The 27374-nt window shown below is 37.7% G+C and overlaps 1 protein-coding gene across 4 annotated transcripts in view; it reads right to left on the bottom strand.

Annotated features, from left to right (window-relative positions):
• The window catches only part of GSK3B (glycogen synthase kinase 3 beta), a 279756-nt gene that overhangs the window by 175202 nt on the left and 77180 nt on the right, over positions 1-27374 (bottom strand). For all 4 annotated transcript variants that reach the window (XM_033211108.1, XM_033211110.1, XM_033211112.1 and 1 more), the window contains exon 2: positions 10072-10265. In XM_033211108.1, the coding sequence (XP_033066999.1) occupies positions 10072-10265 (194 nt within the window). The remainder of the gene's footprint in view (positions 1-10071; positions 10266-27374) is intronic.

Genomic DNA, 27374 nt, shown 5'->3' with positions numbered 1-27374 from the left:
CCTATCTTTAACTGCCAGCCGCATTTCATGTTTCTTTCCTCTTTCTTTAACTCTCACAATAGATATGCTCAAGCTTACAAAATTACTAAGTAAGTAGTAGACCAAAATCTTCCTCTGGTGCTTTCTCCAGAATATATTCAGAGAATACTCACATCCTTAAGGATCAAAAACAAACATCATCTCTCCTCACTCTCCAAAATGCTATAAAAGCAGGTATTAAAATGGTATTAAGCCAAGTACAGTGGCTCAGGCTTGTAATCCCAGCACTTTGGGAGGCTGAGGTGGGTGGATCACCTGAGGTCAGGAGTTCGAGACCAGCCTGATCAATGTGGTGAAACCCCCATCTCTACTAAAAATACAAAATTAGCCAGGTGTGGTGGCGCATGCCTGCAATCCCAGCTACACGGGAGGCTGAGGCAGGAGAATCGCCTGAACCCAGGAGGCGGAGGTTGCAGTGAGACAAGGTCGCACCATTGCACTCCAGCCTGGGCAACAAGAGTGAAACTCTGTCTCCAATAAATAAATAAATAAAATGGTATTAAAAGTAGACTATGCTCTCCATTCACAACCTAACAATAGTGATACCTCACATCCCTATCCCTCTATATCCCAATTACAGAACAAGTGAAACTAGGCAGGAGACTTGAAACCTATGACTTTCTTCAAAGGAGAAATGAATTAAATTAAGCCAATATCACTAATAAACATGCAACTTACCGATTTTCAAGTTGGAACAGTCAGCCTCAACAACCATAAGGAGGTTTTGGGATTGACTGATGTTTTTCTTATTACAACAGTACAGGTCTCCTACATTAATTAGGTACCTACCCAATCTTTATCCCCACAACACAAACATTTTCTATCACAAGCACTTCCAAACTGCCCAAGTTTAGGTGGTTCAAGTATTCTGTCACAGTATGATGGACCACAGTGGGAAAAAAATAAAATACCACTGAAATGAAGCTTATTATACCAGAAATTCTTTTAAAAAGCCCAGTGTCTTAGGTATAGTTTATGTGACTACTGGCACACCAGGATAATTATTCTTGGTTTTCTTTTTATCTTCGACCATTATCTCTCTTCTTTTCTATTCACCAAAAAAAAAAAAAAAATTGCCTCTCACTGCCATTAGGAGATTGTGCAGGTTGGTTTATTTAATAGAACAAGGAGGAGATCCTATTTCAACCTTCTGCTGGAAACACCTAATTATTTAAGGCAATCCCAAGCAGCAGCTATGTAAATCACAGATGTTAAAACTATAGACTTCTAAGTTGTCAGAGAAATTCCTATTTTATGATAATCAAGAGAAACAAATAGGTCGACATATCAAATTTCGTTTTTTGGCCACAACAAAGAATACTTAAATTCCACAAAGGAAGGGTGATACAAGGAAAAAACTTAGCTTGGTATAAAGCAGCCCATTACTTTTTAACATGTAGAATAAAAAACAAGAAAACCTATAAAATAGCAACAAAAAATAAAATAAAATACTTAAGCATAAACTTAAGCAATGTCTAAAGTCTAAGCCAAAACTTCTGAAAGACATAAAAGTAGATTTGAACAAATGGAAAAATATTTCTTACCCCTGGCTAAGATAATTCAAGCTCACAAATATATTAGTTCTTCCTATATTAATTTATAAATAAATCCCAATTTAAAAGATCAACTTTTTTTTATAAAGTTAGATAAACTGATGCCAAAATTCATACAGAAAAATAAACATGTAAAAATAGGTAGGAAAACACCAAAAAGAAAAGCTACGAGGGCAGATTAACCCTATCAGACATGACAACATATTATGAAGCCTCTATAATTAAAACAGTATAGTAGTGACACAGGAATATGCAAACAGCCTAGTGGAATAAAACGGGAAGTCCAGAAATAGAGCCGAGCACATGTAGAAATTTAGCATATAATAACAGTAACATCTCAAATAACTGGAACAAAGATAGTCTTTCTACTAAACTGTACCCAGACAAGCAGTTAATGATTTAGAAAAGATAAAATTAGATCATAATTCATACCATATATAGGAATAAACACCAAATGGATCAGGGATTTAAATGCAAAAACTGAACCCTGATAACTACTAGTGGAAAATATATATGACTTACCTGAGGATAGCAGGAAAGTTTTATAATAATACAAAATCCAGATAAAAGAGCAATAAAGTCAATTGCATAGAGGGGAGGAAGGACTCTTACACAGCAAAAAACAAAACAAAACAAAACCTACCATACACAAAGTAAAACTTACATATATCACACCTAAGTAAAATTCTATAATAAAGGACTCTTCAGGGTTGATTGGGAAAAACCAAAATCGCATTTTTAAAATGGGCCAAAAAAAAGACAATTCATACAGACTCACAAACACAAATAAAATGGACCTTGAATACATGAAAAGATGTTTAAGTGTACTCAAAATAGGAAGACTGTAAATTAAAACTACAATGAGATACCATTTCTCACCTATGAGATTATCAAAAATTTTAAAAAGTAAGGCAACTTTTATAGCCAAAACTATGGGCCAACAGGCACTCATACTTAACTAGAGAGAATGCACATTGGTATAACCTTTATGGAGAGGCATTTAGCAGCTGTAAAAAGGATGAAAAAAAATCTCTGAACTGATAATGCAATGAATTCCAGGAAATATAGCTTAAAGAAAAAGCAAAGTACAAAAGAGTATCTCCAATATGCTACCTCCTGTGTAAGGAAGAAGAAAAAAAATGCATAAATGAGCAGGTATGTGTAAAACAAAACTGAGGAAAAGTAAGCCAGAACATAATGAGGTTGGCCACCTACAGGGAGCGAGTGGAAATAAAACAAAGAATTGAGAAGAAACTACACTAGATTTCTGACTTTTGGAACCATATTAGTGTTTCACAGAGTGAAAACATAAAATAATTTGTTTTAATCAAAAGGAATGGGGGCGAAGTTCTAAGAAGTGATACATACAGAAACAGATGAACCTAACTACTTCAAATTAATAGTCTATGCTGTAGGGAAAATTTTAAATTACAAAAAAAAAGAAAAATCCAAATACTTTTTGAGTATAATATAAAACCCATATGCCTTTCAAACTAACGATAAAAAACACACAAGCACTGAACTCTGCCCCCAGGGGTATGAGTTAGCAGTTCTGAAACTAGCTTGTAAATTCTAGGATTGAGCAAATAAAGTAAATATATTGTGGATGACAGCAGCCAGGTTTTCTCACTTCAGAAAGAAGAGTTACAAATACAGAAATACAGAAGGCTAGAGTGAACTCTGTGATGTTGCTCTGCAATTAAAAGTAGTAATTTTTAATAAAAAGAAATATAGAAAAAAAACACGTGTGAATATGCTTGCATGCACGTGAACACACATAGACCTATTGTCTAAGTTCTGTTGGCTAAGAGGATCTAGATCCAGCTTGAAAGGGCTTTCACTGGCCAAATCTGAAGCAATTTTTTTTTTTTCTTTTTTTTGAGGTGGAGTCTCACTCTGTTGCCCAGGCTGGAGTGCAGTGGCACAATCTCAGCTCACTGCAAGCTCCACCTCCCAGGTTCACACCATTCTCCTGCCTCAGCCTCCCTAGTAGCTGGAACTACAGGCACCCGCCACCACGCCCGGCTAATTTTTTCTACTTTTTAGTAGAGACGGGGTTTCACCATATTAGCCAGGATGGTCTCAATCTCCTAACTTCGTGATCCACCCGCCTCAGCCTCCCGAAGTGCTGGGATTACAGGCGTGAGCCATCGCGCTTGGCCTGAAGCAATCTGGGTATCAAAATAAATAACTAAAATTAGAACCCATTTAATAAAATAAGAAACAATGAGTCCATATGATATATACAAATAAATGAGAGAAGGGAAAAGCTTTCCTCATAATCCTTAGAGTAGAATCTAATTAATAAATAAAGAAGGAAAAAAAGAATTAGGAAATCACCATTTGTAGCCATTACTATAACTGATTCTAACAAAAGCTCATTAATGAGTACTGAAACTAGTTGGTAAAAGCCGTATGAGAAAAAGGTTATTTACATAGTCTAAAAGTATTTCCCTACAGATTCCTTATTAATGATGAAGAGAAAAAACAGTAACTCTACAGTAAAGAAACCTAAGCAAACACTACCTTAAGTGATAGAAGTCAATATCATCATTAACTAGACAGACAGGCATCATGGGTCTCCTGATATAATGCCTTAAGAAGAAAAAAATCATTTCTATGATATTCTTTCCAAAAATGAATATGCTGAACCTAATTATGAGGAAACATTACACAAACCCAAATAGCTGTCATATACTGTTCAAAAACATGAATGTCATGAAAGACAGTAAGTGAGGAACTCTTCCTGGTACAGAAGACTAGAGATATCACAACTAAACACATGACCCAGGATTTTCTTGTGCTACAATGGACATTTTTGGAACAACTGGACATATTTCAATAAAGCCTGTACATTAGATAATACTATTGTACAATTGTTAATTTCTTGATTTTTTAAATAATTATGTGGTTACATAAGCAAATGTCTCTAAGTTTGGGACATTTAAGGGACATTTAAGGACATTTGGGACATTTTGGGACATTTAAGACACTGAATAATTTAGGGATAAAAGAGCCTCACACTTAAAAGCTGCATTCAAACATTTCAGGAAATAATATGTGCGGCCACGCACACACGTCTATAATCCCAGTACCTTAGGAGGCCAAGGCAGGAGGATCGCTTAAGCCCAGGAGTTTGAGACCAGCCTGGGCAAAACAGGGAGACATTGTCTCTACCAAAAAAAAAAAAAAAATTCAAAACTAGCTGGGTGTGGTGGCACACACCTATGGTTATCTATTTGGGAGGCTGAGATAGGAGAATCACTAAAGCCTAGGAGTTGGAGGCTGCAGTAGCCGTGACCATACCACTGCACTCCAGCTGGGTTATATGGCAAGACTTTACCTGAAAAACATAAAAATAATATATATAGAGAGGAAGAAACTGTAAAAGTGAGTGTGATAAATATTAGTATTTGGAAATCTGGATAAAAGGTTTAAGGAAATTATGTATAGTAATGGCAATGTTAAGCCTGAAATTTTATATATATATATATATTTTTTTTTTGTTTTTGGGAAACGGAGTCTAGTCTCACTCTGTCACCAGGCTGGAGTGCAGTGGCGTGATCTCAGCTCACTGCAACCTCTGCTTCCCAGGTTCAAGTGATTCTCCTGCCTCAGCCACCATGCCCAGCTAATTTTTGTATTTTTTAGTACAGACAGGGTTTCACTATGTTGGCCAGGATGGTCTTGATCTCCTGACATTGTGATCCACCTGCCTGGGCCTCCCAAAGTGCTGGGATTACAGGCATGAGCCACCATGCCCGGCCTAAGCCGGAAATAATTTTTTTTTTTTTGGTTTTTTGAGACGGAGTCTCACTCTGTCCCCCAGGCTGGAAGAAAATTATAATGAACACGTAATAATATTGAGAAAAGCAACATAGTAAAGTACCCTCCTAAAGGGCATCAGCACATTAAATGCATCTAGAAGATGCCCAAGTTCAAAACAAATGGAGGAGGCAGTGTTCAAGTGGTTAAAACAAGACGTATTTACATGGAGGAAGACTTGTACTTACATATAAGATGTATTTGCATGGAGGAAGACTCCCATTCCCAAGAGCAACAAAAAAATTACTACACATAACTAGATAAAATAAGTAAGAAAAGTTTAAAACCTACGTAACTATAAAGTTTTATATCAAAAATTGGATTAATGCAGAGAATTATCATATTTCTAGATGGGAAGGGTGAATACTGTAAATCTGTACAATTTCTGCCCAAGTGATCTGCAAATTTTACACAATTTTAATCAAATCTAAAGTTTGTTTTTGTTTTGTTGGGGCTGCAGGAGAAACATCACAGGCTAATGATATTTGATACACAGATTTTTTTAAGAGAAAAAACAAGGAACACTCAAAATACGCTGTTAGTTCTCATCATCAGATAAGTGTTACATAAGCCAAAATGGACAAATCAGTGGAAAAGAAAAGGAACCCCAGAAGAAAATCCAGTGTATATACGGTAACATAATACATGGTTTTTAAAATGCCATTTGCCCACCAGTGGGAAAAGGATAAACTTTATAAAAATGGTTTCTGAGACAAATGACCTACTACTTGGGGAAAGGTTAACTTATATTACTACTTTATACTACATCCCAAAATATAACCCCAGAAAGATTAAAGAAATATGTGAAAATAAAATTCCTAGAGAAAAGGACATTATTTATAAGATACAACAGGCCCTTTCTCAGCATTATGCCGAAGCCCAAATCAACAATATCTGAAAAGCAAAAGATATCACAAGCAAAGTCAACACAAACAAATTATTTTTTCTCACAGATGGTTCATATTATTGTGGAGGCAGCTTCTAGGATGGCCCTAAATGATACCTGCCTCCTGGTATTCACACCCTTGTTTAATCACCTCACCAATATTAGGTTAGAAAAAAACTTTTGGTTTCTGTCTTGGGCTTACTATTTTTCCAGTGGATCCCTTGCCATGTGGGAAGCTAACTGGCAAGACCTCAGAAAGCCCAGTGAACAGGCCCGTGTGGAAAGGGACGAAAGTCTGCCGACAATCACATAGTACACTTGGGGACAGATATTTCCTCCTTCAAACAAACCTTCAGATGAGACTGCAGCCCCGGCTGATGCCTGGATTACCGTCTGGTGAGAGGCCCTGGGCCAGAGGTTCCTAGCTACGCCATGCCTCAATTTCCAACGCACAGAAGCACGGAGGTAATAAAATCTTTGTTGCTCTACATTATTACATTTTAAATGGGTTTTAACAAATGAGTAAGGAAGACACACACTCTAAAAGGGGGTAAAAAGAGTCACAACATGTAAAATGATGTTGTAAATTAAAAAATTTTTTCAGGGCCAGGCATGGTGATTCAGACCATAATCCCACCACTTTAGGAAGCCAAGAGGGAGAACCAGTTTAGGCCAGGAGCTCGAGACCAACCTGGGCCATGTAGTGAGATGCATCTCTACAGAAAATTTAAAACAGAAAAGAAAGTAACAAAAACAATTTTTCACCTACAGAATTGAAAAACATAAAAATATTCCTAATATCTAAAGGCTACACAGAAAATGGGCATTACTCATATTCAAATAAGGTACATTTAAACGGATAAAATCTAACTAGAAGGCAGCCTATATCAAGGTTTAAAGTGCTCTCCTACTCTTCAACCCTAGAATTTTACTTTTATAAACTGTATTCTGATAAAGCACATACATACAATGTTTGGTAGGGAAAAAAATTTTTAATAGCTATCAATTGAACAATGGCTAATTAGGGTATATCCACACAATAAAATATAATGCAACCATGAGAGAATGAAATAAAACCAACCTCTCTCTTTCTTGAGAAGGAGAAAGAGGGTGTGGTTTAAATACTTTGATAGAAAGAGGTATGACACTGTGAGAATCTGATACTATGATATAGAAAGAGGATTAATACTGTGAGAGAAAGAGAGAAGGGGTAGAGGGGTTTGATACAGTGAGGATAAAATGTGTTAAGGCACTGCAGAGTCTGTCTAGATTCGAATCTTTGCCCATCCGTCCACTTGCCAACTGTGTGACCCTGGACAAGTTAATTTAAAATTTCTTTCTACTTAGGTTTCCTTATCCAAATGATAACAATATCAATCACACAGTACTAATATTAGGTAAGAATTACGTAAAACTACTCATGTCAAAAAATACATATAATAAGCAAGTATTTGCTATCATCATTAACTACTAATCCCCCAAAATGGAATGTGTGGGTATTTAGGAGACAAATATTTTTAAAATGGAGATGCTGTCATAAAAAATATGGAATTTCCTAGTTTATGGACAATAAGGGCTCAAGGAATTTAGAATAGCAAGATCTCCGTAGCTGACTTGAATCATCTGGTAAGTGTCATACAGGAAGAATTTGACCTGAGTTTTCACAGATGTACAGAATTTACATAGCAGGAGAATGGGAGTGATAGAAACGCTGAATAAAAGCAGAGTGGTCATAGAGAAGAACATATTTCAAGGCCAGTAATATAAAAAGTTTGGAAAGTTAAGTATCTGGAGAAAATGGAAGACTATGCAAGTTTCTGAGTACACAAGTAAACTAGGCAGGTTTTACTTTCTAGACTATGAAGAGCCATAGAAGATTTATGGGCAAGAGAAACAACATGACCAGTGAAACCTCTGGGATTATTCTAGTCTTAGTATGCAGAAGAGATTAGAAAGGAGAAGACTAAGGTAGACGTTTATAAGTGGTTAAGCCAAATAATGACAGGGTCTGACAAGAATAGTAGTGAAGAGAAAGAAAAAGAAGAGACACAGCCACACGACAGTATGAGGAAAAAAGAAAATCAAGTTAAACAATGACTGGATATTAGGGATGAGCGAATGGAATAGTCTGAATAACAGTGAATTATAAAACCATTAAAAAGAAAAAGCAAATCCAAAGTTCTGGGAACCAGTAGGAGAGATTTCCATTGAGTCTTAAAAGTTAAGCCGTGGTTAGATAAGATGACTTGCCAATTTGAGATAACAGTACAACATTCAGATACCAAGATCCAGTGGGTATTTGACAACATAAGACTAGTACTTGGGGGAGAGGTGAGAACTGAAAACAAAAACGACTGAATTTTTTAAAACTCTTTAGAATGTTCTAGACATTTACAGCAGATGGACACTAGAATGTGGTATAACTGGTGTTAGAACAGAACAGTGATCACTTCTTATTATTATATGCCTTCATGTTTACCATAGGTCTTAGCACATAGGAAGCTCTCAATAAAATGTTGCAGAGGTGGGAAGGGTAGGAAAGGGAGCAATGTTGATAGTGGCAGAGGCTTAATTACAGCAGCCAGTGTCTTCTGCCTGTCTCTGCTATACCACAACATAGAGATAACATCTGAGCTTCCATGCATAGGCTCCCCTAATGAGGTACAGAAAAAGCAAATAGATGACAAGAACTGAACCTTGGGATTGCTAGTGTCTAGAGGCAGAAGGACAAGAAAAAGGAAGATAGCAAAAAAAAAAAAAGTTACAAGAAAAATGGATAGTGTTGTCACATGGTTTGGATGTTTACCCCTTTCCAAACCACATGTTGACATGTAATCTCCAGTGTTGGAGGTAGAGCCTGGTGGGAGGTATTGGATCAAGGGGGTCAACCCCTTACGAATGGGTTAGCACCATCCCCTTGTTGAAGAGTGAGTTTCCACTCAGTTCACAGGAGATCTGGTTATTTAAGAGAGTCTGGGGACGGGCATGGTGGCTCATGCCTGTAATCCCAGCACTGTGGGAGGCTGAGACAGGCAAATTGCCTGAGCTCAGGAGATTGAGACTAGCTTGGACAACATGGCAAAACCCTGTTTCTACAAAATAATAACAACAATAAAAATAATAATAAAGTCTGGATCTCCCCCTTCATGCTCTGGCTCAGCTCTCGCCATGTGATGCACCTACTCGCTCTTTACCTTCTGCCCATGATTAGAAGCTTCCTGAGACATTATTAGAAGCAGATGTCTGCACCACACTTTCTGTACAGCTTGCAGAACTGTGAGCCACTTAAACCTCTTTTCTTTATAAATTACTCAATGTCAGGCATTCCTTTATAGAGATGCAAAAATATACTAACACAAGTTGCACCATGAATTAAAAAATTTTTTCAAGAAAGGAAGCATAGGAAACTACACAAAATACTTTTATATGCTACAGGCAGTGTTCCTCTGGTCTACATCAACACAGTACAATACAAGGGCGGGGACAGGTCGCTTTTTAAAGTATAAATTAAGAAATTTTAACTTACCTTTCACAGGATTTATATATATATATGTCATTTATAATGACTACAAAAGTAATATTGCAATCTTCAGTGAATTTTCTCTCTACAAAATACATGACTAGAAACAAAATCATTGTAATGCTTGAGCTGGACAAAAATGTACACAATAGAAGAAATTTGAAGCAAAAAGAAACAACCAAAAAATAATCATTTATGGTACATATATTATGACAGCAAAAAAATACATGAAATACCAGAGGTTTTACCTTAAATCTCTTGTCCTGCAATACTTTCTTGATGGCGACCAGTTCTCCTGAATCACAAAGTTTGGCTTGATATACCACACCAAATGATCCATTTCCAATCACTTTAGTGTCTGTATAGCTGACTTCTTGTGGCCTGTCTGGACCCTGCCCAGGAGTTGCCACCACTGTGGTCACCTTGCTGCCATCCTTGTCTCCTAACGGAAGAAAGGAAAAAAAAATTTTTTTTAATGAGAACTATAAGGAATTAAATAGAGAAAACTGCCAAAATATACAAGGTAAACTAAATTATTTATTTATTTATGTATCTATTTATTTATTTATTTTTGAGATGGAGTCTCACTCTTGTCACTCAGGCTGGAGTGCAGTGGCACAATCTCGGCTCACTGCAACCTCTGTCTCCCAGATTCAAGCAATTCTCCTGCCTCAACCTCCCGAGTAGCTGGAATTACAGGCACCTGCCACCACGTCTGGCTAATTTTTGTATTTTTAGCAGAGACGCGGTTTCACCGTGTTGGCCAGGCTGGTCTTGCACTTCTGACCTCAGGTGATCCGCCCTCCTTGGCCTCCAAAGTGCTGGGATTACAGGCATCAGCCACTGTGCCTGGCAAAAATAAACCATATTCTTGAGTACAAATTATTTTTCGTTTATCACATGTGATTACTTCAATTACTTGTTTCGATTATAAGTCATTTTTTAAACTCCCATGTATTCAGTCATTCCATAGACCAGACACAATGCTTAGTTTCAATCCCATGAGGTAGACAATACTGTTACCACATTATAGGTAATAGGAAGAATGTTAGATTTGCCCATGGTCAAATAGCAAATTGTGAGCCCATAAAAGTCTGACCTTATCCATCCAATTCTAAAAGGTCTTAGGGCTTTCCTCAAGATCTTATTTTACTTGAAAATAAAATGTGTGCAAATAAAAATGTTTAATAATTCTGACTCTCTTCAGATCCTTCTGTGTTTAGGAAAGTAAGGCTTTGAGTTTTAAGTTCCCTGAATCTTCTTTTTCACAAAGTAGAAGACCTCTCAGAGAAAGCTCAGGTCGAGAAAAGAATGTTAACTTGGGGTTAACAGATATAAAACTTAAATAATCCAACACATTCTGAACTGAGGCCCAATTACAAGCAGATTACTGGCTCCAGGGTCTCTATTCACTCATAGCTCTCTTCTTCCCTTTTTTACCTTCTCTCATACCTAGTAGCAATTCAAAGGCTTTCTTCAATTCAGGCACAAGAGCCACCTCCTACTTGACCAGGTACAGTCCACAATCACCATGTTGTTTTCTCAATTCTTAATCGATTCTCTGAATTATGCTACCTAGTATCTGATCTAAAAGAGCTTTACATTGTTCTTTTAGTGACTTCAATGTACACAAAAATGTCTACTGTTTCTTCTCTCTTCCCTGACAAATCTAAAACCAATTCTCAGTACAATATAAGTCCTTAGGCTCACTTATTGGACTTTTACTTTTTCCTGTTATTCTTCCATTATGACAATTTTCATTTAAAAATACTAACTGAATTCCAACTAACCTAATAAAAGAAAAGTAATATAATATTTATGAGTATTTTTCTCTGTGAAATATAAACTGCTAGATAAATGAATATCCAAATGCACTAGTAACATATTATAACCAATATTTATATCCATTTAAATTCACAGAAGTATTAATATACACAAAAGCCAGTGAATGTCTGCGACCAATTAACACCTTTGTTTGCAAGATGGCATTCATGGTTGCTTCCAAGATGGCCGAATAGCTCTGGTCTACAACTCCCAGGAAGATCGATGCAGAAGACAGGTGATTTCTGCATTTCCACCTTAGGTACCTGGTTCATCTCACTGGGACTGGTTGGACAGTGGGTGCACCCCACAGAGGGCGAGCCGAAGCAGGGCGGGGTGTCGCCTCTCCCAGGAAGCACAAGAGATCAGGGGATTTCCTTTTCCTACCCAAGGGAAGGCATGAGTGTCTGTACCTGGAGGAGTGATACCTTCCTGCCCAAATACTGTGCTTTTCCCATGCTCTTCGCAACCAGCAGACCAGGAGATCCCCTCCCATGCCTGACTCAGGGGGTCCCACACCCACATAGCCTTGCTCACTGCCAGGGCAGCAGTTTGAGATCAACCTAAGATGTAGGAGCTTGGTGGGGGGAGGGGCGTCTGCCATTGCTAAGGCTTGAGTAGGCAGTTCCATGCTCACAGTGTAAACAAAGCAGCAGGGAAGCTCAAACTGGGCAGAACCCACCAGAGCTCAGCAAGGCCTACTGCCTCTTTTAGATTCCACCTCTGGGGGCAAGGCATAGCTGAACAAAAGGCAGCAGACAGCTTCTGCAGACATAAACATCCCTATCTGACAACTCTGAAGAGAGCAGTGGTTCTCCCAGCACAGCATTTGAGCTCTGAGAACGGACAGACTGCCTCTACAAGTGGGTCCCTGACCCCCGTGTAACCTAACTGGGAGACATCTCACAGTAGGGGCCGACAGACACTTCATATAGGCAGCTGTCCCTCTGGGACGAAGCTTCCAGAGGAAGATCAGGCAGCAATATTTGCTGTTCTGCAGCCTCTGCTGGTGATACCCAAGCAAACAGGGTCTGGAGTGGACCTCTAGCAAACTCCAACAGATGTGCAGCTGAGGGACCTGACTGTTAGAAGGAAAACTAACAAACATAAAGGAATAGCATCAACATCAACTCAAAGGACATCCACACCAAAACCTCATCTGTAGGTCACCAACATCAAAGGCCAAAGGTAGATAAAACCACAAAGATGGGGACACAGCAGAATGGCTGAAAATTCCAAAAACCGTAACACCTCTTCTCCTCCAAAGAAACACAACTACTCGCCAACAAGGGAACAAAAGTGGACGCAGAATGAGTTTGACAAGCTGACAGAAGTAGGCTTCAGAAGGTCAGTAATAACAAACTTCTCCAAGCTAAAGAAGCCTGTTCTAACCCATTGCAAGGAAGCCAAAATCTCTGAAAAAAGATTAGACAAATGGCTAACTAGAATAAACAATGTAGAGAAGAGCTTAAATGACCTGATGGAGCTGAAAACCATAGTACAAGAACTTGGTGAAGCACACACAAGCTTCAATACCCGATTCGATCAAGCAGAAGAAAGGATATCAGTGACTGAAGATCAAATGAATGAAATAAAGCGAGAAGACAAGATTAGAGAAAAAAGAGTGAAAAGAAATGAACAAAGCCTCCAAGAAATATGGCACTATGTGGAAAGACCAAATCTATGTTTGAATGGTGTACCTGAAAGTGATGGGGAGAATGGAACCAAATTAGAAACCACTCTTAAGGATATTAACCATGAGAACTTCCCCAACGTAGCAAGGCAGGCCAAAATTCAAATTCAGGAAATACAGAGAACACCACAAAGATACTCCTCGAGAAGGGCGACCCCAAGACACATAATTGTCAGATACACCAAGGTGGAAATGAAGGAAAAGATGTTAAGGGCAGCCAGAGAGAAAGGTTGGGTTATCCACAAAGGGAAGGCCATCAGACTAACAGCGGATCTATCGGCAGAAACCCTATAAGCCAGAAGAGAGTGGCGGAAAACATTCAACGTTCCTAAAGAAAAGAATTTTCAACCCAGAATTCCATATCCAGTCAAACTAAGCTTCATAAGTGAAGGAGAAATAAAATCCTTTATAGACAAGAAAATGCTGAGAGATTTTGTCACCGCCAGGCCTGCCTTACAAGAGCTCCTAAAGGAAGCACTAACCATGGATAGGAACAACCGGTACCAGCCACTGCAAAAACATGCCAAATTATAAAGACCATCGATGCTAAGAAGAAACTGCATCAATTAATGGGTGAAATAACCAGCTAGCATCATGATAGGATCAAATTCACACATAACAATATTAACCTTAAATGTAAATGGGCTAAGTGCCAAAATTAAAAGACACAGACTGGCAAACTGGATGAACAGTCAAGATCCATCAGTGTGCTGTATTCAGGAGACCCATCTCATGTGCAAAGACATACACAGGCTCAAAATAAAGGGATGGAGGAAGATCTACCAAGCAAATGGAAAGCAAAAAAAAAATCCCGGTCTCTGATAAAACAAACTTTAAACCAACAAAGATCAAAAGAGACAAAGAAGGCCATTACACAATGGTAAAGTGATCAGTTCAACAAGAAGGGCTAACCTAAATATATACGCACCCAATACAGGAGCACCCAGATTTATAAAGCAAGTCCTTGGACACCTACAAAGAGACTTAAGACTCCCACAAAATAATAATGGGAGACTTTAACACCCCACTGTCAATATTAGACAGATCAAGGAGTCAGAAAATTAACAAGGATACTCAGGACTTGAACTCGGCTCTGGACCAAGCAGACCTAATAGACACCTACAGAACTCTACACCCCAAGTCAACAGAATATACATTCTTCTCAGCACCACATTGCACTTATTCTAAAACTGACCACATAACTGGGAGTAAAACACTCCTCAGCAAATGTAAAAGAACAGAAATCACAACAAATGTCTCTCAGACCACACTGCAATCAAATTAGAACTCAGGATTAAGAATCTCACTCAAAACCACACAACTGCACAAACTGAACAACCTGCTCCTGAATGCCTACTTGGTACGTAACAAAATTAAGGCAAAAAGAAATAAGTTATTTGAAACCAATGAGAACAAAGACACAACATACCAGAATCTCTGGAACACCTTTAAAGCAGTGTTTAGAGGGAAAGAGCACTAAATGCCCACAAGAGAAAGCAGGAGAGATCTAAAATCAACATCCTAACATCACAATTAAAAGAACTAGACAAGCAAGAGCAAACAAATTCAAAAGATAACAGAAGACAAGAAATAACTAAGATCCAAGCAGAAGTGAAGGAGACAGACACAAAAAAACCTTTAAAAAAAAAAAAAAACAATGAATCCAGAGGCTGATTTTTTGAAAAGATCAACAAAATAGATAGACCACTAGCAAAACTAATAAAGAAGAAATGAGAGAAGAATCAAATAGATGCAATAAAAAATGACAAACGGGATATCACCACCGATTTCTGTATTTCCCACAGAAATACAAAATACCATCAAAGAATACTATAAACACCTCTACGCAAATAAACTAGAAAATCTAGAAGAAATGGATAAATACCTGGAGAATACACCCTCCCAAGACTAAACCAGGAAGTTGAATCTCTGGAGAGACCAATAACAGGCTCTGAAACTGAGGCAATAATTAATAGCCTACCAACCAAAAAAAGTCCAGGACCAGACAAATTCACGGCCGAATTCTACCAGAGGTACAAAGAGGAGCTGGTACCATTCCTTCTGAAACTATTCCAATCAACAGAAAAAAGGGGAATCCTCCCTAACTCATTTTATGAGGCCAGCATCATCCTGATACCAAATGATACCTGGCAGAGACACAACAAAAAATAAGAGAATTTTAGACCAATATCCCTGATGAACACTGATGCGAAAATCCTCAATAAAATACCAGCAAATCAAATCCAGCAGCACATCAAAAAGTTTATCCATCACGATCAAGTTGGCTTCATCCCTGGAATGACAGGCTGGTTCAACATACGCGCAAATCAATAAACATAATCCATCCCATAAACAGAACCGCCGACAAAAAACACATGATTATCTCCATAGATGCAGAAAAGGCACTCAACAAAATTCAACAGCTTTTCATGCTAAAAACTCTCAATAAACTTGGTATCGATGGAACGTATCTCAACATAACAAAAGCTATTTATGACAAACCCACAGCCAATATCACACTGAATGGGTAAAAGCTGAAAGCGTTCCCTTTGAAAACCGACATAAGACAAGTGACTCTCATCACTCCTATTCAACATAGTATTGGAAGTTCTGGCCAGGGCAATCAGGCAAGAAAAAGCAATAAATGGTATTCAAACAGGAGGAGAGGAAGTCAAAGTATCTCTGTTTGACGTCTCAGGCCAAAAAGTCCTTCAGGGGATAAGCAACTTCAGCAAAGTCTCAGGATACAAAATCAATGTGCAAAAATCAGAAGCATTCCTAGACACCAATAACAGACAAACAGCCAAATCATGAGTGAACTCCCATTCACAACTGCTTCAAAGAGAATAAAATACCTAGGAATCCAACTTACAATGTGAAGGACCTCTTCAAGGAGAACTACAAACCACTGGTCAACGAAATAAAAGAGGACACAAACAAATGGAAAAACATTCCATGCTCATGGATAAGAAGAACCAATAACGTGAAAATGGCCTTACTGCCCAAAGTAATTTATAGATTCAATGCTATCCCCATCAAGCTACCACTGACTTTCTTCACAGAATTGGAAAAAACTACTTTAAACTTCATATGGAAACAAAAAAGAGCCTGCATAGCCAAGACAATCCTGGGCAAGAAGAACAAAGCTGGAGGCATTATGCAACCTGACTTCAAACTTTACTACAAGGCTACAGTAACCAAAACAGCATGGTACTGGTACCAAAACAGATATATAGACCAATGGAACAGAACGGAGGCCTCAGAAATAAAACCACACATCTACCATCATCTGATCTTTGACAAATCTGACACACACAGGCAATGGGGAAAAGATTCCCTATTTAACAAATGGTGCTGGGAAAACTGGCTAGCCATATGCAGAAAAATGAAACTGGACCCCTTCCTTACACCTTATAGAAAAATCAACTCAAGATGGATCAAAGACTTAAACATAAGACCTAGGTCCATAAAAATCCTAGAAGAAAACCTGGGCAATACCATTCAGGACACATGCATGGGCAAAGACTTCATGTCTAAAACACCAAAAGCAATGGCAACAAAAGCCAAAATTGACAAATAGGATCTAATTAAACTAAAGAGCTTCTTCACAGCAAAAGAAACTATCATCAGAGTGAACAGGCAACCTACAGAATGGGAGAAAATTTTTGCAATCTGTAAATCTGACAAAAGGCTAATATCCCGAACCTACAAAGAACTTAAACAAATTCACAAGAAAAAAGCAAACAACCCCATTAAAAAATGGGCAAAGGATATGAACAGACACTTCTCAAAAAAAGACATTTTAGAGAAATGCAAATCAAAACCACAATGAGATACCATCTCATGCCAGTTAGAATGGCGATCATTAAACAGTCAGGAAACAACAGATACTGGAGAGGTTGCGGGAAAATAGGAATGCTTTTACACTGTTGGGAGTGTAAACTAGATCAACCATTGTGGAAGACAGTGTAGCGATTCCTCGAGGATCTAGAACTAGATGTACCATTTGACCCAGCAATCCCATTACTCAGCATATACCCAAAGGATTATAAATCATTCTACTATGAAGACACATGCACAACGTTTATCACAGCATTAACCACAACAGCAAAGACTTGGAATCAACCCAAATGTCCATCAGTGATAGACTGGATTAAGAAAATGTGGCACATACACATCATGGAATACTATGCAGCCATAAAAAAGGATGAGTTCATGTCCTTTGCAGGGACATAGACGAAGCTGGAAACCATCATTCCATCATTCTCAGCAAAGTATCACAAGCTCAGAAAACCAAACACCACATGTTCTCACTCATAAGTGGGAGGTGAACAATGAGAACACATGGATATAATAAGGAGGGGAACATCATATATCAGGGTCTATGGGGGATGGGCGTCCAGGGGAGGCATAACATTAGGAGAAATACCTAACGTAGATGATGGGTTGATGGGTGAGCAAACCACTATGGCATGTGTATACCTATGTAACAAAACTGCACGTTCCGCACATGTAACCCAGAACTTAAAGTATAATAATAATAAGAAGAAGAAGATGGCATTCATGACAGATTCAAAGGCAATGAGGATTCCTTCATAAGATAGCTCAGTGAGATACAGGCAGTCTATATTTATCATGGTCAGCCATCTTGAACATTTGTCTTTAGGTCCAAGGTAAAACACTCAAACTGGCATGATTTAATCACCCCAAATTCAAAACCACTTGTGAAAAGAAATAACTCAAATCTTGTCAACACCACCATTTTTATTTACAGCAGTATTATATATGCTTTAAATGCATACAAATCCCAGCATAAGCCAATACAAAAAAGCAGTTTTCAAAGCTTTCAAACTCTCCCTTCAAGTCTCACCTCTCAGCAAAATAAATCTTAGGTATATTTGCTGAAAACTTAGTTTAATCTAATCTGAGTTCTAAATGATCATGCCCCACCCCAAAAAAATCTATGCTAATCTTAACTACAACTTTTCAAGTTGACTATAAACCTTACCATAAGTTATTCTCTCCCTCATTTGTAAAATAAATTTTCTTTACCTGTATCTTAGCAGTCCTAAAAACAGAATCACAGTCTTTGAACTTAAACTCTAAATGAAGAGATCCAGAAAGGTTAAAATCCAAAGTATTGAACATATTCTTATAATCCAATTGTCTCAAGATAAAAAGCATACGTTATTTCAAACATAGTCTGACTCTTCCCTATATTATCCAAGTCAAAACCATGACACCAAAAAAAGATTTCAAGGACTCTGAATTAAAAATTCCACTGAACAAGCTGCTTGCAAAATCTCACGTCTAACTTACAAAACAAAGGATCATTAATAAACTAACATAGATTTTAAGAACAGTGGCCGAGTATGGTGGCACTGTAGTCCCAGCTACTCAGGAGGCTAAAGTGGGAGGATCCCTTGAGCCCGGGAGATCGAAGCTGCAGTGAACCAAGACTGCACCACTGCATTCTGGTGACAAAGTGAGATCCTGTCTCTAAATAAATAAATAAATAAATAGCCAGGCATGGTAGCTCACACCTGTAATCCCAACACTTTGGGAGGCCGAGGCGGGCAGATCACTCAAGGCCAGCTGTTCAGGAACCGCCTGGCCAACATGGCAAAACACCATCTCTACTAAAAATACAAAAATTAGCCAAGCACAGTGATGCACACCTGTAATCCCAGCTACAAGGGAGGCTGAGGCACAAGAATCCCTTGAACCCAAGAGGCAGAGGCTGTAGCGAGCTGAGATCATGCCACTGTACTCCAGCCTGGGCGACACAGCAAGACCGTCTTCAACACCACCACCACAAAAAGTCTACTACACTCCTAATTAACTGAAAAACTAAAAACAAAAACTGTCTGGGGTCCAACCAAAAATTATGTTTTTCTACTGCATAACCATATTTCAATAAAGGAAACAGGAGCCCCACCTCTGCACTTCCTCGCTCCAGTAAGAGAACTTAAGCAATATAAGCATTTGTGATAACTTTCCCCATTTGCCTCCACAGGTTCTACTTCTTTCTAAAAGAGGTCACATTTCAAGGGTTTGAGAACTAGTTATGAAAGATATCCATTAGAACCCTGGGATTTAGCATCTCTTCACTCCAGCCACTGAGCCTAGGAATGTCTATCCCAGCATCATAATTTGCAAATGGGAATAAGCATCAAACGAGACAATTCTGCTAAAATATTAAAAGCAGAGTGGAAAGGTAAAACAGGTCCTACAGCTGAAAGAGATTCTTAAGGCCTCTTAATTTTAGGCTGAGATTTGATGTGGACAAGGACCAATCTTTCACACTTTTGTACATCTAGAGACAAAGTACTTACTACCTTAGCAGTAATTAAAAGATTTACTTTATTCTGTCTAAAACAGTTAGAGAAATTGCTAAGAATTATTACAGACAATATTCTCCACCAATATGTACTATCTAGGTACTAGGAACAATGGGTCTTCAGTCTTTATTACAGACTTCAAGCATCCTAGATGCTTGAATAAATTTCCTGAATAAATTTCTGAATTTATTCAGAAATTATCACATTCTTCAGACTGTTCTATCAGAGATCTGAAATAGCAGAGCTGAAAAGAATGGCAGGGCAATATGGGGTATGACTTAGCATGAACATTAGTAGTGCCATGGGTCCGTCAGCAGCTAGTATGCCAAGGAAAAGCACATTACCATTTGGCATTACAATTAGCCAACCTGGCAATAAGATAACAACTGTATAAAACTGTACTGTTTACAAAGAATGATCCCATACATTGTTTCATCTACATTAATACCCATAATAGATTAATTTATCATAAAGCTTTAGGTAGCAAAATTCATCACATGTCTCATGCTTCCTCTGCTATATTTTAAAACCTTCCTACTACCACTAACTTCATATTCTTTTCTCCATCTTCTCTTAAAAAAAAGAAGATAATGTTTCTGGTAACATAATGTAAAAGGATCAGCTCCAGAGTAATAGGAAGTAAGAGAATAAATCAACAGCCTTTTATAGTTTTCTGGCCTCAACCATGTACTCCTTAATATCAACACCTATTCCCAGAGACACTTTAGCAACATTAGGTTTTGAAATTTATACCCAAGCAAAACCATCTGAAAAATAAAAATGTACAACAGTTGATTCTGTGACATCCAAACAACTTAATATTTGCTACAACAAATTGGGTTATTTCAGACCATAGCACTGCTTCCAAGAAACCAAAATCCTCAAGAAAAACTAGAAATCGTAACAAATTTGCTTAAACAAAAAATAACCACTTTGTCCAGTACTAAATTTCCTAGCATACATGAAACAGTAATTTCCAAACTAATTATATGGCACTAGCGATTATAATAAAATTGGTCTTTGAAACTACCTTGAAGGTACAACAGCACAGCAGCAGGAACTAGTCCAGCTTCAGGCCCTCTCTCCTGTCAGAGGACTTCACTCACATTGTACAAATTCCCTACATAATTAAAAGGCAGCATTAAATTTCTACTCTTTACCATAATAGATAAGTCTTAAATACATAAACCAGAATAGACTCCTCATGACGCAATGAAAAGATGGTATACAAAAGAACAATCACGTTCTATCGAAGGCTGTTAAATACAGAATAATTTTTTTCTTTTTTAAGAGACAGGGTCGTCCAGGCTAGAGTGCAATGACGTGACACTGAACTCCTGGGCTCAAGCAATCCTCCTGCCTCAGCTTCCCAAGTAGCTAGCACTAGAGGTACAAACCACCACGCCTCGCTAATATTTTTTATTTTTTAACTTTTTGGAGAGAGAGGGTCTCACTTTGTTGCCCAGGTTGGTCTCTAACTCCTGGTCTTAAGTCTAAAGTCCTCCTACCTCAGCCTCCCCAAAGTGCTGGTATTAGAGGTGTGAGCTACTGCATCCAGTCTAGAATACAATTTTTACAAAAGCCTTGGCAAGTTTAGGCATATCCCAAAATGATACACACAGCCTAGTTCTCAATCTCTTAAAAACAGGATTGTACCTGTAAACAACATTTTGTAGTCGTATTTTTTAAAGTCTTCTCAAGTCACTCCTCAGACCAATCCACCCTGCAATGAACACGGTGACACTAACCACATCCAAGATATGGGGGGAGTATCCAAAAGCCAAAAGTCCACTTCAAGGATGTTTAAATATTTAGTAGGTAGGTGTCTGGCACTGACACTCTAATTTTATTCAAATGATAAATCTCAAAGCTGAGCACACTTTGTTCATTTAACAAAGGCATTTAATTTGATGTTTCTTGTTTCAAGGAGACTAGTTCTTAAAATCCAGTGCTGAGAAAAAGCAACAACTGAAACACTTTGTAACTGAGAGACTTTTAGAGAATATGAATAAGCTATACCACAAACTGAGAAAAGTCATGCCACAGTCTAATAAATACTCTGGTGACCCTGCTGTGGAGAGCTAAGTCTGCAATGACTGCCTCTATAAAAATTTTCCTTCACCTCAAGAATGAAGTCTCTACGGAGAAATAACAGAAAGTTAAAAGTCTGCAACAAAAGCCTAGAGAAATCAGCAGACTACCCATGAAGACACAAAGCATTTTCACATTTTCTAACAACAGTATTAGCAGGGGAAAAGGCACTGCCAATTATTTCTCTATCATGCAGAGAAATAACACAGAGCTATTTTTAAAAGATGTTTACAACAATGACGCTATTGCAAAATATGATTATATAAATTACTCAAAAGAACCTCATCTTCAGGTATGAATAAGACTGTCAGAAGAGGAAACTCTGACCACTGCAAATTTTTCAGATTAAGTTGAAGTTCAACTCTATTCAAAGAATCCAGATTTTAAAAAATAATAATAAAATAACTATTAAAACAAAGATGTTGGCTGGGCGCGGTGGCTCACGCCTGTAATTCCAGCACTTTGGGAGGCCAAGGCGGGTGGATCACCTGAGGTCAGGAGTTCGAGACCAGCCTGGCCAACATGGTGAAACCCCATCTCTACTAAAAATACAAACAGCTACTTGGAAGGCTGAGGCAAGAGAATTACTTGAACCTGGGACCTGGGCGACAGAGTGAGACTCTGTTTAAAAAAACAAAAAGCAAAAACAAAACAAACAACAACAAAGATGTTGGGCCAGGCACAGTGGTTCACACCTGCAATCCCAGCACTTTGGGAGGCCATAGCAGGCACCATAGTGAAACCCTGTCTCTATTCATTTTTAAATAAAATAAGTTTAATTTTAAAAAGCAAAGATGTTCTCCCCAAAATAAACAAACTGCTAGAAACAAGAAAACTACATAAAAATTAATTAGCAAAGGAAATAAAAAGTAGAAAACTAGGCCCCATGGGATCAGAGTTAGAAAATTCAAAAATGAACTTATTCTTGTGATTAAAATAGGGGCTTTATTTTATGATGCGGAAGCTCTAGCCAGAGAGCAAACTGCTTATATATGCTGGAACAAATGAAACTACAAAGAAAGAAAAGAAATATCAACCAAGTAGTTAAATCAATCAAATCAACCCTAATGATCAACAGCAGGATAAAAATTCCAGGGCAATTTCTATGTAAACTTGATGTGATAAAAATCTTCCTAATAGGGCCTTTTCCCTTAGATACCATTCATCTTCACGTGATTCTAATCTAAGACATCAGGAAAAACAAAACAGAACAATTACTAAATTTCCTTTGGGGATAGGAAGAGTAAACAAAAGGAGAGGCAGAGAAAACAAAATGGACAGATGTCACACAGGCTGGCTTCTGGAGATGTTGCCTTGTCTATCACTTTTAGAAATGAAAAGGAAAACATAGGGTGGCAGAGGACAGAGATGACATAAAGACTCCAGAGTTATTTTCAATCACAGGAAGACATCATGCTACTGAAATTAACAGACATCAATTCTGAAGAATCATAACATTCCCTTCTTTAAAAAAAAAAAAAAAAAATCAAATTTTGTCCTTAGAGGCATAATGAAAACAATATGGGCTTTGAAGTCATACAAAGGTTTATATCACAAGTTCAACCTACTTAATATCTATAAAATGGAGACAGCTACTACTTAGGGTTGTGATGATTGAATAGCACAGGTTACACAGTTGTTTTTTAAATGCATGCCCCGTAGTGAGTGCTCAATAAGTTACAGTTTCTTTGAACTTTGAATTATAAGCAGTGGAAATAGGAAAGAATATATTATTCTGCTCCACTATGCTCTTTTACCACTCACATGTGCCCTATCACGGTACTCATCACAATGTCCTATAGTTAAAAGTCTGAACCCCTTACTTCACTAAGAGCTCTTAGAAAAACCAGACATTGGCCAGGCACAGTGGCTCACGCCTGTAATCCCAAACTTTGGGAGGCGGAGGCAGGCAGATCACAAGGTCAGGAGTTCAAGACCAGCCTGACCAACATGGTGAAACCCCGTCTCTACCAAAGACACAAAACATTAACTGGGCATGGTGGCGCATGCCTGTAATCCCAGCTACTAGGGATGCTGAGGCAAGAGAATCAATCACTTGAACCTGGGAGGCGGAGGTTGCAATAAGCCAAGATCATGCCATTGCACTCCAGCCTGGGTGACAAGGTGAGACTCTGTTTCAAATAAATAAATAAATAAATAAGAAAAACTACACATTATTGGAATCATTCACATTTCCCATGTGCACAAGGTTCAGCACAATGCAAGTGCTCAGCAAAGGATTGCCATTGAACTTACAAGAATTATTCAAGCAGAATTGTTAGGATTTGCAAGCTGACTACTTCACGTTAAAACTAAGTAGTGCTTTTGCTTATTCCTATGCTTGCCATTGGTCAGATATAAATTTCTGGGGAGAAGGTACATAGAAAAGCCTTTACAAGTAGTAAAACAGAATGGAGGGCTTACTGAAAACATGGTGACAATGAGCAGCCAAAACAAATGACTCAATGTCCCACATGTGTATTTAGGTATGGATCAGAAATTTCCTCTGTTTCTAACCCTTCTCGAAACAATTTTGGTTTCTTTAGAGCATCAATATGCAGCAAATGGCAAAAACTGGACAGGAGACAAATCTGAGATCTTAAGTTCAATTTATGTAACCATATTCCTTGAGAACTGTTTACAGTTTGCAAGCACCACTCACAGTGGGCATAAGAATCACCTGGGAGTTTACTAAAATGAAGACTCTAGAATATATCCCCCAAAAGGACAGTATTTCTGAAGTGGGGCTCCAGAAACTATATTTTAAATAAGCACCTCAAATGCTTCTTAATGCAGGTTCAGCTACCACACTTGAAGAGCCATAACATACCATTTAATTCCTACAAAAAGCCTATGACATACTCAGAACACTCAATTTAACAAATGGGAAAATTTTGGTGTTCAAAAAGATTTGATAATTTGCTCAAAGTAATCCCTTCAATAACTCATACCCACAGGATTCATACCTGTCCATTTACTGCAAAACTCGTGCCCTACTACATTACTTTGCTAAGGACCATGTCATAAAGACAAGAGATAGGTATTTAGACCCCGACACCAACTTTTTGTGTTTAGCAAAACCTAAAACTCCAAATATCTTACAAAAGGTGCTGAGGCAAATATCTATTAGCCACCCCAATTTTTTCTTTGAAATATCCATACTTCTTCTGAGCCAATTTTAATTGACTCAATTTTTTATCTTCTTGGTTTTACCTCAAAACCAAATTTTACTTTAAACCAAACAATAAACCTAAAATCAGAAACATGCTAATTTCCAACAGTCTGAACTTACATTATTTTACTTATAAGCCATAAACTGGAATCAAGTGTATTTTCCTTTTCTCTAACTTCACTCAACTGGAATAAAATCAAACCAAACCCAAAGTGAATAAATATTTCACTTGGTCTTAAGTCCTCACTTGAAATAATTTCAAGATGTATTTTAGAAACAGCTTTATTTTCCATACACATCTAAAAGCCTTACAGCATGTGCACAAAAATCTTCGGCTTTTAGGAATTTACATTATAATTTTTAACTCTTAAACCTGCTTATCCGCTTGATTTATAAGCTGTCCAATTTAGAGGGCAAGGGTGGATACTACATTTAAATTTTTCTTAAGAAGGAAGGTTACCAGATTATCAAAGAATTAGTACACTATACATGGATGAAAAGAGCAAATGGTAAGTATTTAAACTAAAGAAGTAAATAATTACCTTTAAAAATACAATTACTCACTCACTGATCCAGTCAGCAGTCACATCTAGAAACATCAACCTTGAGCAGCCAGAAGAAAGCCAGAAAATAGATCTCAAAAAGTTGGTATATTTTACTGTAGTCTTTAGTGACAGTAATACCAGATCAGTGCTCTACATATACATTTTAAACCAATTAGGTCTGTTCTTGGCCTACCACACATCCCTTTGATCCTCAATATTGCATTCTGACAACCCAAATGCCCCCATTGTAACAGCTTATCTAACCCTGCCCTCTCCTGAAATATGCAAAGACATTTGCACTCCTTAATCCAAACTGCTTTTTCCATAGCACAGCATACAAATCTACACACATTTTTGATCACTTTAAAGTGAAGGTTATTAAATTAAAAATCGCTGTTGAATTGAAACAGTAGGGAGGGGAGGAGAGAGGATGGGATTTGTTTCCTCCCAGAAGACTACTGCTTACTCTGTCAGTCCTACATACTTTACCAATTACAATTTAACAACTAATAACCAATCCATGAGGGCAACACTTATGGTTATCACACACTAGTGGAGTCCCATTTTATGACTATGCAGATAGCAGTCTGTAAAATATTTGTTCATTTGTAAGTGACAAATTTCTATAGGCTTCTACTATACTTTGGAAACTAAAGATTAAAAGTCACCAAAATAAATACCTCTACTTCCTCCTCAGAGATGACTTCGGACCCTGCAATCACCCTCTTAAAAGAGTAAAGTCAATTCAACAGATTGAGAAGATAATGCAGACAAAATTCATATATTTGACAGTCTTCCCTAGAACCAATCATGATCACCAAACCATCATCACTCATCATCACAAATAAATTTGTGAAGCACTTTACAGTTTAAAAGCACACTTAGACCCATTATCTCATTTGATCTAAGCAACAGTCCTACAAGGGAGGAAAAACCAGTACTAAATCAGGGAGGAGGGAACTGAGACTCAAAAAATAAGTAAAATTGCTCAAGGTTATATACAGGTGACCCCTGAACAATATGGGTTTGAACTGCGCAGGTCCACTTATACACAGATTAAAAGATTAAAAGTGCAGTATTTGCAGGGTGTAAAACCCTCATATACAGAGGGCCAACTTTCCACATACAGTGGTTCCACAGGGCCAACTACAGGACTTGAGTATGCAAAGATTTTGATGTGCCCAGTGGTCCTGGAACCAATGCCCCATGTATAACAGCAATGACTGCATAGTATTAAAAACTGTAGTTTAGTATAACACTGCAGTTTAGACTGTATAGTATTAAAAACTATACTGTAGTCTTATAGTACTCATTCAAATTGCCTCATCCAATTCCTAAGTTTAGTATACTTTCCAATACTTATAAAAGTGAAAGTTGAACAATTTACATTCTAAAATAAATCCATAAAAATAACTCAGTCCAATATAACCATACCTTTTAGTAAGTCTTTACATCTTCTAATATAAACTGCAAAAAATAACTTTAAATATAAAACTGTGTCATGTTGCTGATATATGAAGCTACCTGAGAGACAAATCATCTAAAACAAGTAAAAAGAGAGCCAGAAATTCCCCTCAGGCAAATCAAATCAGTGAACAGATAGCAAACATTTGAACACTTGAACAGATTTATCACAATACTAAGTAATAATACATAGCCTAACGACAGTTGTTACTTTTGTAGGAATAGAAGGAACATTTCCTGATTTTCTTTTTGCACTGGTTTCTTCTAAATCAGAAACATTCTGGAGACTGAAAAAGGAAGCATGGTTTTTCTAATCAATAAACAAACAAACAAAAAAGAATGTAAAAACCAAATCTCTCTCATCACATAATAGTTGTAGGCATTTGTTGAATTACCTAAAGTACAATATTTTACTTTCACTTTT

This window comes from Trachypithecus francoisi, unplaced genomic scaffold (assembly GCF_009764315.1).
Source record: "Trachypithecus francoisi isolate TF-2019V2 unplaced genomic scaffold, Tfra_2.0 Lachesis_group0, whole genome shotgun sequence".
Taxonomy (NCBI): domain Eukaryota; kingdom Metazoa; phylum Chordata; class Mammalia; order Primates; family Cercopithecidae; genus Trachypithecus; species Trachypithecus francoisi.
Note: the sequence above shows the minus strand (reverse complement) of the source record. Positions and strands in the feature narration are given on the sequence as shown.